The 13,354-nt window shown below is 34.1% G+C and overlaps 1 protein-coding gene across 7 annotated transcripts in view; it reads right to left on the bottom strand.

The window, feature by feature from the left end:
• The window catches only part of DLG2 (discs large MAGUK scaffold protein 2), a 2,103,224-nt gene that overhangs the window by 1,808,631 nt on the left and 281,239 nt on the right, over positions 1 to 13,354 (bottom strand). For all 7 annotated transcript variants that reach the window (XM_074400260.1, XM_074400268.1, XM_074400258.1 and 4 more), the window contains one exon: positions 2,445 to 2,590. In XM_074400260.1, the coding sequence (XP_074256361.1) occupies positions 2,445 to 2,590 (146 nt within the window). The remainder of the gene's footprint in view (positions 1 to 2,444; positions 2,591 to 13,354) is intronic.

Raw genomic sequence — 13,354 nt, 5'->3', positions numbered from 1 at the left:
AGAAGTTGAATAATGTTTTTGAAAATTTAAGTTGTTTCATAATGACACATGCACTCGAATGTTCACTGCAGCACTATTCACAATAGCAAAGACATGGAATCAACTTCAATGTCTATCGGTGGTAGCCTGAATAAAGAAAATGTGGTACATATACACCATGGAATACTATGAAGCCATAAAAAAAGAACAAGATTATGCCCTTTGCATGAATGTAGATGAAGCTAGAGGTCATCATCCTTAGCAAACTAACACAGGAACAGAAAACCAAATACTGCATGTTCTCACTTATAAGTGGGAACAAAATGATGAGAACACATGACCACAAAGAGGGGGAAAACAGACACTGGTGCCTTCTAGAGGGTAGGGGGTAGGAAGAGGGAGAGGCTCAGAAAAGGTGACTATTGAGTACTTAGTGCCTGGGTGGTGAAATAATCTTACAACAAACCCCTGTGACATCAGTTTACCTATATAACAAACATGCTCATGTACTCCTGAATTTAAAATAAAAGTTGAAAATGATTTAATAAATTAATTACTTTTTTAAAAAAGAAAGAAAATATGAAAGCAATAAAAGACTAGAAAAAAATACAGGAGAACACTCAAAACAAAAAGATAAAGCAAAGAAGAATTTTTTTAAAAGTGACAATTTTATCATGTAAAAATTAAAACTCTTTTGAAGGTTAAAAAGTACTATAAGCAAAATTAATAATTAAAAAAACAGTACAAATATAACAATTATGACAACAGGATGGCATGTTTCATAAATAAACTTCTCTTGCAAAGCGATAATAAATCTAGTACCACTTAGAAAAATAGACAAAGAGCTTGAATGGATCATGAAAGAAATATATATAGCCAATAATCACAAAAGAAGTTGAGTCTCAATAGTGAACACATAATTGCAATCTAAAGCATTAAGTAAAACATTTTATCTATTAATTTGACAATATTTTAAATAATAAAGTAACGATACTAAAGATATAAGCAGATTGCCCTTTTGAAAGATGGCTGATAGCATTGTTCTTAAAAACAGCTTGTTAATATGTATCCAGAGCCTTAAAAATGTCCATACCATTGTACTCAATAGTTTCATTTATAAAAACGATCCTAATGAAACAGTTAGAAAAAAAAATGGCTTATCCACATACACATCCATTACAGCATTATTCAAAGCAGGAAATTGAAGATAGCCTAAATCTGAATGAGGATCTGCTTAAATAAGTTCCAAATTATGGAATATTAATAGCCATTAAAATATTTTCCAAAAATGTTCAGTATTATGATATGGATAAATGCTATTAGTGTAACAGTAAATGCAAAAAAATAAAAGACCCTACATGGCTACTGTCCCAATTTCAGGTACATATATTTGTATAAAAAAGGACTAAAAAAATAAAATTAATTACTTCTAGATGCTAAAATTAGGATGTTTATTTTTTATGCTTTTAAGCATAATTTCACATAGTTGATACCTATTATTTAACAAATTATTGTCATGATTAACTTTTTTTTAAAGTAACTAGGGTGATCATTAGGTTCTGTTCTTCCCAGTTTACAAATCAGCTCTGAGCAGGACATAAAGTATATGAGTGGCCTCAATATTAACAATCAAAACTCAGCAATCAGCAGGCTATTGATTGTCACTAGAATTCTACGACACTAGGATTCCAAATCATGGGGTTGGCTACACGACTCCAATCTTGACAAATAGCGTGTGTCAGTATGTTCTATCACCTCTCTTTAAAGTATTGACTACCACCTAAAAGTATCCATTGACCTGTCCCTGTTAGCCCTTAGCTATGAACCTGAGAGATGCCTCAGCTCTCCTTAGCCTTTGGTAAATGTTAATTCTAACAGTAGTATCCAAACTTTTTGATTCCATAATTCTATCTGTAAAAATCAGTTGATCAAACAACTCTTTGTATTTATTTTTTAAATGCATTACTACTAAAATGTGTTACAAGTTACTCAAATATAGAAAATTTTAAAGAATGTGATTTAAAAAATGGAAATGGGAATTCTAATTGTTTGTTCCTACACCTCAACTAATCATTTTATTCATGCCCCAGGATATATGCCCTTGCTATGGAAATAAGAGCCTTAGATCACACTTCCCTATTCTAGTATCCATCTCCTTCACCACAGCATATGGAACTATGTTCTGAAATTCCAAAATCCCTTGGACTTCAGTCAGCTCAAACTGTGACAATATTGCTAACAAAACCCACTCAAACAGTATAAAGAATCATGTCCTTCCCATGCCCTTTTTTATGTTTTGAAAAAACCAAATTTTCATACATGAGAAATTGTATACAGTATGGTATAACTACATTTCTATTATTGTTGTTGCCATTTGTTGATAATAATTACTAGTACTACCATTACTTCCTTACTGGCCTAAATCCTAGTATTATTCAGTTCTTTCAGAACTTTCAATAGCATACCTCTAAAGGTTTTTGAAGTCTGTCATGACATGGAGCAAGAAGGGATGTCTTCTCCCATTTCTGTAAAACTTGATTGGCTTCTTCTATCTTCTGCTCACAACTTTTTTGAGAATTTAGCAATGTCACTTCATAAAATTCTTGAATATCTGTAGAGAAAATGTGAGGAAAGCATCAAAATGTAATGCATGACTTCATAAATAGCTTCTGCATATATGACCATACATAGGCATATGGAAATTTTGCTACTAAAAGATCTGAAAAAACATATTATCTCAAAGTAAAACAGAAGAAATCCTGAAAATTTTCTTTTTATCTGTATTTAGAATGCTTATAGAAGCTTTATTCATAATTATAAAAACTAGAACAAATCATTCAAAAAGTGAATAAACTATAGTAAATCCATACAATAGAATGTTATCCAGTAATAATGAATGAGCTATCAAGCCAAGCAAAAACAGAGATGAATCTTAAATGCATATTGCTAAGTTAAAGAAGCCAGTCTGGAAAGGATACATACTGTACGATTCCACCTATATAGCATCTGGAAAAAGTAAAACTAAAGAGACAGTTTTAAAAATCCATGTTTGCCAGAGGTTCTGTGAAAGAGAAGGAGGTTTGAATACGTAAAGCAGAGGATGATAAAAATATTCTCAAATGCCACTTTACTGTTGGACACATAACATGAAGTATTTGTCAAAACCCAAAGATCTCAATAGCACAAAAAGTAAACCTTTTTTTTTTTTTCCTTTTTTTTTTTTATTGCGTTTTAGGTTTTGGGGTACATGTGATGAACATGCAAGCTTGTTGCATAGGTACACACCTGGCAGTGTGCTTTGCTGCCTTCCGTCCCCTCACCTGTATCTGTCATTTCTCCCCATGCTATCTCTTCCCACCTCCACACCCCCCGCCCCTCCCCCATTTCCCCCCAACAGACCCCAGTGTGTAGTGCTCCCCTCCCTGTGTCCATGTGTTCTCATTGTTCAACACCCGCCTATGAGCGAGAATATACGGTGTTTGATTTAATGTAGACAAATACTTTTTAAAAATCATGCAGGAAGTCAGAGATCCCAAGATGAAATGCAGACTGTTACAAAGGAATGTAACTGTATTACAAATGTATAAAATAACCTTCATAAAGTCAACAGGAAAAAAAGTACTGACTTAAGTAACTTTGAAAGTGAACAGAGACTATAAAACCAAAGTCAAAGAAACTACACAAAATCATCATACTCCAGTTGGTAAACCCATGCAGTACAGGAAACCTCCTGTGCAGTACAGATGAAGAATTTTGAAAACACAATACATGTATACTAAAATTGAACAATTCAGTGACTGGATGGTGGATTACGGAAGTCAGGTTTCTTACTCTTCTAGTAGAAAGTTACAGGCAAGAAACATTAAAATGATCCGTATGATATTACATTAGAGTTGCAGACATGTTTCACTTAATATAGATACAGATAAATACATATAAGACTATTTACAGACATGTATATACACGAGTCAGTTATGCACACATAATTTTCTTGCTCCATCTGCTGAGAGGATGAATGATGCCACAGTAATAATAAATACAACTAGCACCCTGATTTTGGCCTCTGTGCAGCATTGGTAAAGAGTAAAGAACACTGTCATATTAGATTAGAATTAAGGGTATCTGTATGAACTCAAAGTTCGCAAGAGCTACAGGATAGACAGATAGATAAAATTTGTTTAGAAATAGAAATGATTATGTATGTAGAAATTTCCCAGCTCTGTCATATATAATTCCTGGCTCTGTCTTCTGAGAGGACCTAGAAGCAAGGACACCCCAGTAGCAACAAACATCCGGAGCCCAGATCTTCGTTAGTAATACTATTTTCCAATAAAAGAAACCAGAGCTTCTTGGAGAAATGACTGATCCTAGGACTGGGGCAGGAGATATAAGATGGGCATGGAACATCTTATAGCATCAGCAAGTAAAGAAAGTCACCAAAGAAACAACGCTGCTACAATAGGAGAATATCAAAGAAACAGAAGAACCACATGAAAGAGCTGCCAAAGATGGACAAAGCTGGAGCAATTTGAGCAAACATATATTACATAGTATTGGATTATAACACAAAATATAAAATAAAGGGATGAGTAAAAGGGATTACAAAAGGATAAGAGGAAACTTTCAAGAGTGATGTGTATGCTTACTATCTTGTTTGAGCTTAGAGTGCATATATATTCCAAATCTATTAAATTATGCATTTCATATATATACACATATATTTGTAGTTTATTATATAGCAGTTGTTGATAAAATGTACATATGTATCAATAGAGAAAACAAAAAGACAAGGTACAAATTGAAATAAGATAATTTCACAGCACACAGACAAAGGAACAGTATCCAGATATGAAAAGAACTACAAATCGAAAAGAACCAAACCAACAGAAAAGAATTGGTAAAAATTTTGAGTGGGCATTTCACAGTAAAAGAAACACGTCATGGATAAGCCTAGGAAAGATTCTCAACCTCATTGGTGATGATAAATAACAAACTAAGATCATAATAAAAAACCATTTATATAAAAAAATTATCAAAAATAATTAAGTCTCAGTACAAGGACTAGAAAAAGACATGCATCCATGGTAACTTATTTATTCCTACCAAGTGCAAATTGCTACAGCCATTTTAGAAAATAATTTAACATTTGTTTATCCTGTAACTCAGTATTTCTACTACCCAGTATACATCCTAGATAAACTTTGGCACACGTACACCAAAAGTAAACCAAAATGTTCACAGCAGCATAGATTACAATAGCAAACATTAGAAACATTCCAATGTCCATCAAAAGTAAAACAGATAAATTGTGGTATGCTCTCAAGATGGAATGTATGGAGCAGTAAAAATGAATGAATGATAATACGGAACTACATATCTTAGAAACATAATGTTAAGTGAAAAAAGCAAGTTTCAATATGAAAAAATTTTTGTAAAGTTGAAAAATGTGCAAAACTAAACCACATATTTTACACATATATCCATACATATATGTGTAATAAAACAGACAAAAGCAAAGGAATACATGAAAAGATACTTAAGTAGACAGGGTGAGCAAGGAAGTAGGATAAGGAAAGTACGTATGACTAGATACAAATTAATGATAATGATCTATTTCTAGATGTCAGTAGCAATTCCAGAAATTTTTGTTTTGTTATGCTGTGTATATTATATATAAATTACATATATTACTTTATATCAATTAAATGTTATATTTTATAAATAAAAAAATTTGTGTTTCATAAATATTAAAATTTACAGAGAAAAGTTAGTAATTCTTAAATTTTATGCACAGCTTCAATTTTATTCTGCCACTAGCAATAAAGTAGCTGTGAGGTCATGTTTGAAAAATGTGTAAGAGCAGAAGGTAGAAGCTGTACAGATATAAATCCTTCCCATATTTTTTTAATAACATAGAAGTTGGTAGGATACTAAACGAGTTGACAAAAATCAGAGGAATAAGGAATAAAAAAGGTAAAATCCAGAAAACGAAATATGTTTACGTCATCTTGCCTCATGTATTAATGAAGAGAAAAGAATTAGCTGGGCGTGGTGGTGTATGCCTGTGGTCCCAGCTACTTAAAAGAGAATTGCCTGAATTGAGGCAGGAGAATTGCTTGAACCCAGGAGGTCACGGCTGCAGTGAGCTGTGTTCCTGCCACTGCAGTCCAGTTCTAGGGACAGAACAAGACTCTGTTTTTAAAAAGTAAAAACTAAAAATATAGAGAAAGAAAAAAAAAAAGAATTTCTGTAAACATTTCTGTAGCAGCAGTCTCTTAAAAGAATAATGACTTGTAATGAATAAAACAATTTTTGTAGATAGTCAAATTTCAAGATGCTTTTTCTCTGTACCATTTTAAACGATATAAACAGCTTCATGAGCAGCATTTTCAAGTCACCAAAATTTGAAACACTAAGTGTGCAAATTATTCAGAAAAGGAAGTATATTTATCATACTCATGATATGCATTTATATCAACAAGCTATCCTTTGAAACATAACAAACAGTGATTTGATAACATTTAGAAAAACCCTGGAGACAATATTTTTAATATTAAACTTTTAAATCTTCATTAACTTGTACCCCAAAATGTGACAAAGGGCTTGAAGTCTATTTCAGTTTTTTGTCTACTTATTCTCCATGCCCTAAGCAACTACTAGAGAGGAAAAAAATAACCATGATTAAGTCAAAGATGACTTAAATTTGATGATAATTCAATGATCAATGTCAAATTTCACTTTTGGTTAACAAGTGTTATTTTATTTTTTAATAAGTGATATATATCCCCTTGTCACTTTTCAAGCATCTCTCTTTTGCACCCTCTTTCTCCACCACCACCCCTTTCCGTTACCACTGCCAGAGTTCAGGCCCTCACCATCTCTTGCTCACACTCTGCTATAGGCCCAGATCTCCTTCCCCACACTTAGAAATCTTCCTTCTCCTTAAACACCCAGGTCCAGTACAGTCTTTGTAAACACAATATTTGAAGCCAAAGATCTAAGTATGAAATGTCTTCAACAAGAAATTATTTTTACTAAAACTGGGTTCATTTGAGTAGGTAGTAAGAACACCCGAGCAACTATTATCAAAAAGAAAATATGTTTGTTTGGAAAGTGTGGGGCATTCTCTTCTTACAGCTTCAACAAAGAGATGGTAAAATGTGCTTTAAGTCATACGCCTATGCTTCTTCCAACATACCTTGCTCTCTTACCACATATCTGCTTTGAATTCATCTAGACAGTATAGCACCGTTAATCTTGCTATACTTCATGATGCTACAAACTGCATTAGACTTTTCTGAACACTTGGTTCTGTTTAGGAAGCCAGATAAATGCTCGTATCTGCCTTCCTTATCCTGTATCCATATCCCATACTTTCTCTTCTGCAAAGTCAAATGCTGCTGCTTTTCTCCTGTTGCAACAACATATTGCTTGAATCTGCTTAATAGTTATTTCTCTTTCTACCTTACAGTAGAAACAGTTGTTCACCCACCTGCCTTCAACATTTCAATTCACTAAGTAATTTTTAAGTCCTAAGCAAGGCCCTTAAGAATGAAGACAACATCCTATCCAGCCATATATTCTCTAATACCGAGCATTATCCTTAAACTCAGTAAGTACACAATGAATGCTTTGTAATTTTCATTTATTTGTATTTCTTCTCTTTTTAAGGCTCACACAGAAGAAAAATCATTGAATGAAGTCAAATCTCTTCTCACTCAGGACTGCTAAATCTTGCATATTGTTTAGATTACATTTTATATGACTTGACTACTTGATTTAATCACAGCACCTAGCACTTTTTATTTTGCACATTCCCCACTCAAATATAAAAAGATTTGCTACCTCTGAGGATATTCAAAATAAATTCCTCAAATTCTTGAAGACGCATCCATTTTGGCCTCACAATTAAAAAAAAAAAAAGTCTGTCTATAAATTATTGTCAAATGTGTGGAAAAATGTTCACAAACTCTAATATATACAAAAATTACCTGGGTCACAGGGCCTGAATATTTACACTTCTAATAAGCTCCCAGGTGATGCTCATAACTTCTGGCCCACTAGCAACATGGCTTAAGAAATGGCATTTAAGGGATAAGAGTTTCATACTCTCAATTCAAATAGCCCTTGTTGAATCACTGCAATCCTCTTCATCAGAGTGAAAAGTGAGGTTAGAGGGGGTAATAAAATGAGAGATCCCCATAATAGAAGGAAGATGGCAAAAGCAAAACTCTGCCTACTGATTTAAATAAGTACTTAGTGGGCCTATTATTGACTAAACTGATCTAGATTAAATTCATCAGAATTTAGTTGAGAGAAGCTATATTTCAATATTCTGCCTTTAGGATCCACTAAAAAAGAAAAAAAAATGGTTACTAGGTGATATATGAGATAGCCCCTATTCAGTACAATCTCTCTCTCTCTCTTTTAACCTACACTCCTTAAAAATGAGATCTGATCTTTGTAATGATTCTGACACAGTTAGGTCTTCAACTGTCAAACAGCATGTTCAAGGAAATTTATAACAAATAGGATTGTCTTTTAAAACACATCCTTAAAAACTCAACGTGTACTCAAAATATTTCATCTTCTTCCAAGAACCACCTAACATGACATATCTGTTTAAATGATGCTACTCTTTCCTCAAAAGACTCTTAAAGCTCCTCTTTGATACATGCCTTCAAGCATTTGATGAGATTTTTAATATCCTTGGAAATGGTAAATCTTTTTTACCTAAAGGGAAACTTGGTCTTTTTGAAATAACCAAAATTCACTAAGCAAACTTTGAATATAAGTAATGGAAAAATGGATTTTTTACATGACTTAAGAAAATATGATCCTTAAATCATGAGGCTCTTTTCTTGTGTGACTCATGAGTTGCTCTGCAATTATTTAACCACAGTAAAATAAAAAGTAACTATAATGCCAAATATGTAACATATTTACATATTTTTTCATCTATTATATCATAGGCTAGAATACAAGTGACTGAGGAAAGGCTTTTTTGCACTTCTTCCCATCCCAGCCTTTACGTTGGCAGGCATAGTATTATGGGAACAATTGCAGTCACCTCTATACTCTGCCAACCAGAGGTTGTTACTGTTGATTCAGTTGTCTTTTAGTAATTTGCATATATGGCTATAGCTCATCAGAGCTGTTTAATCCCAAACATTTACTGAAATCACCAGAGGATTTTTTTTTTTTTTTTTTGAGACATCTTGCTCGATCACCCAGGCTGGAGTGCAGTAGCACAATCTCAGCTCACTGCAACCTCTGCCTCCTGGGTTCAAGTGATTTTCCTGCTTCAGCCTCTGAAGTAGCTGGGATTATAGATGCCTGACACCATGCCCAGCTAATTTTTGTGCTTTCAGTAAATATGGGGTTTCACCATATTGGCCAGGCTGGTCTCAAACTCCTCAGGTGATCCACCCACCTCAGCCTCCCAAAGTGCTGGGATTACAGGCATGAGCCACAGCACCTGGCCAGGATCCTCTTCTTACAGATGCAACAAAGAGATGGTAATACGTGCTTTAAGACATATACCTTATGCTTTTTCCAACATGCCTTGTTCTCTTACCACATAACTGCTTTGAATTCAGCTGGACAGTAAAGCACAGGTGATCTTCCTATACTTAATAATGTTACGAAGTGATGTTACAGTCTTGCTGTTCCACTGGGCTTTTCTGAACACTTCGTTCTGCTTAAGGAGTCAAATAAAATGCTTATATCTAATTCCCTTATCCTGTATCCATATCCTATACTCTCTCTTCTGCAAAGTAAAAAGTTATCATTCTCCCAATACATATGAGTACAAAACTACTAGACACTGAATCACAGAAGTGGAATTTTCAATAAAGCGTTTATCAGTGTGGTAAGTATTCTATCTTAGGCTTTGCATCAAGAAAAGTTTCTTTAAGAATATTACCTGGAACTAGAGGAATAAAGTTGAATATGAGGAATGGACTAAAGTTGAACATAGATGAAATGAAAATATAAATTTCATAGCCTAAAACAGAGTGAAAGCAAGGTCACTGGCAGGTATAAATCTCATAGCCTAAAACAGAGTGAAAGCAAGGTCATTGGCAGGTACAAATCAAGTACCAAGTAAGAGAATAAAAGAGACAAAGCAGGGACAAGTGAAAAACACAGATTCCAAGGACTAATGTAAAATGGAACTCAACAGATGCTAAGGACATAAGACCAGAGAATGAGTAAATGCTCATACCTAAAGAGTAATGCAAATTCTACACTGTTCTGATGTGATCGGGCTACTTCTGTGCCTAGACAAAGTACAACCAGAAGGAAGGAAGGAAGGGAGGGAGGGAGGGGAAGGGAGGGGAGGGGAGGGGAGGGAAGGGAAGGGAAGGGAAGGGAAGGGAAGGGTAGGGAACTAGGGAGGGAGAGGTTATGAAGGAAATCTTGGTTTCAAAGTACTTTCCTCTGTTAACAAGAACCAGGGATTTTTGGAGAAAGGGCTCACAGGATGAGAACAAGGAAATTATGAGTCTAGTACATCTTTTTGTACTAGAAAGTAAGGAAGCACTCAAAAATCACAAGATCGTATCAAAAGGACATGTAAGCCAGCTTGAAGGGGCTCCTAATGACTAAATCTGAAATAATTCGAGCCTTAAAAATAAAATAATAGTCATAAAATATAACCCATTTAATAAAATAGTAATCCATTAGTCTGTCCTGATATAGATAAATTAGTGATTAAATAGGACAGAAGGGAAAGTGCTTCCTTACAGAATTCCAACTAATAAATATAGAAGAAATGATGGAATTATAAAATCATTGAGGGATGCTGCAACTAGTGACAAAAAATAGGAAAAGGAATGTGACATTATATAGCCTCAAAGTATCTTCCCACCAATTAGAACAAAATGGGCCAGGCATGGTGGTTTACACCTGTAATCTCTTTGGGAGGTGAAAGCAGGAGGTAGGAGGATCAGTTGAACCCAAGAGTTTGAGACCAGACTGAGCAACATAGTGAGACCTCTTCCCTGCAAAAAATAACAATATATTTATCAAATTAAATAAATATAAAAATAAAACAATCTGGCACAGGGACCCTCCTCTCATCATATACCAAGAAGAACGTATCATCATTTCTGTAATATTCCTGCCCAAAGTGAATAAGTTGAATCTAATTGTAAGGAAATATCAAACGCAAATTATAAGACATAATACTTGACTTGAAATCTTCAAAAATGTCAGGGTCAAGAAAAGAAAGGCCAATGAACTAATGCAGATTAAAGGAAACTAAAGAAGCATGACAATTAAGTGTAATGTAACGTAGACCTTCAACTGGGGAAATACAATTCTAAAACACATTATAGAGACAAATGCTGAACTGAAGATGGACTGCTCATTAGATAATAATATTATACAAATGTTAAATTTCCTGATTTTCATAACTGCACTATTTATGTAAGATAATATTCTTGGTTTTAGAAAATGTATAAGCATTTAGTGATCAATGTGCCTAATGCTCCCAACTATTCTCAAATCAGTGAACAGGATCAGACACGTCATTAATAAGATGCATGCAAAGCTGGGCATGGTGGTTAATGCCTATAATTCCAACACTTTGGGAGGCAAAAGTGGGAGGATTGCTTGAAGTCAGGAGTTTAAGACCAGCCTGGTCAACATAGTGAGACTCTGTATCTACAAAATTAAAAATAAACTGATATGCATATGTACGTATATATGTGTTATTGTGTGCATAGAGATATAGAGATATACAGAGAAACATGCATATATAGAAAATGATAAATAGAATGAAATGTAAACAATTGGTGAATCTGGGTAGAGTGACTATAGAGTAGTTCCTGTCCTATTCTTAAAATTTTTCTGTAGATGTGAAATCACTTTGAAAAACGGTAAGGTGACTAAGAGGTGTTAGTGATAAGTACGAAACTGAGAAATATTCAGTAATATTTGTTTTAAAAAAAGGTCTAGAGGAAAGAGATTCGCAGAGGAACAAAGTACACAGTGCAGAATGTCATGGAAGAGGTAGAAGATCAGATCAGTAGGACATATGTGAGATAGTTTAATGATTTGGAGATAAACGCACAAGCTCTGAAGTTAAACAGACTGGTCTTGGCTCTACTACTTACTAAATGTGTGACCTTTTGCAAGTTATCTAACTTTTGTAAGCCTCAGCTTCTTCATCTATAAAATTTACATATGTAAGTACTCCACATGGCTGAACAGTTATGTAGAACATAGTAAATGGTAGCTGTAATATTCTTTGATTAATGTATCATCTTCCAACAATACTGTTTACACAGGCAGTCTCATTAAATGTTGGATATCTGAACATAGAATGTGCTCAGTCAGGAGTCATTTCTTCAAGAAGAGTAAAGAGTGCAGACACTTGAGTCAATAAAGCAGAATTAATACTTGACAAGGAGGCAGAAAATTGTTATTTACAAGTTTTTAAAATTTCCATTTTAATAGAAATGCAGTAAGATGTGCATGAAGCAACATGGAACTTTTGTGGCTCAATAAGGTTTTTAAAAATACAACCTCTAAAATGAATTTTAATTCAAAATATCTCTTTGATGAACAAGTGTGCTACTTCAAGTTGCTCAAAAAGCAGGCACTAAATAAATTATTTATTTTTATAATAAATTCAAGATATTGTTAATGCAAATCAGCTACCTTTTATCTTATCCTTACAGCACTTACACTCCCAAACCACCAACAGGTGTGTCTTATTCTATATCTAGGAGATAATTAACTTTCAATTTCACATCAGTCATCCAAGATGTAGGAATAAATTCTTTTTACCTCACAAAGATTTACCATGTAAATTCGACAAATCTTCAGAAGAAAAGTAACTATAGGTAAACTTGTATGAGCCTAGCTTTAAAGTACATATTCTTTCATGCCTACCTTCCCACTAAACATTTCCCAATAGCTTGTAATCTGTGATTAAGTATTGTTATTGCTCATTGAAGACAGGAGAGAAGAAAAATTGGCATTTGCCATTTACCCGCCATACATAAACACCATGTGTTTAGTTGTACTTTGGAAATGTCATTCATCTTACTAACTTCTTGCAGTCATCTGAGACACATATGATTACACCTATGTTAGAGATTGAGAAATGGAGACTGGCTCAAGGTCACCGGGCTGGACAATGGCAAGGCTAGTACTGGAATTCACATTTGACACAAGCCTGCACCCTCTACTGCAGCATGCTGCAACCACATGCAAAATAGAATGTTAGGGGTTAATCAAATAATATCAGTGCTAAAACAAGCATATTTCATTGTCAAATGCATGACTAGAATATCATTTAGAAAATTCTTCAGATCACCAGATGGATAGTAAATCAAACCAAAGGAACTCTCAAAAACTTTCCAAG

This window comes from Saimiri boliviensis, chromosome 6, assembly GCF_048565385.1.
Source record: "Saimiri boliviensis isolate mSaiBol1 chromosome 6, mSaiBol1.pri, whole genome shotgun sequence".
NCBI classification, from domain to species: Eukaryota; Metazoa; Chordata; class Mammalia; order Primates; family Cebidae; genus Saimiri; species Saimiri boliviensis.
Note: the sequence above shows the minus strand (reverse complement) of the source record. Positions and strands in the feature narration are given on the sequence as shown.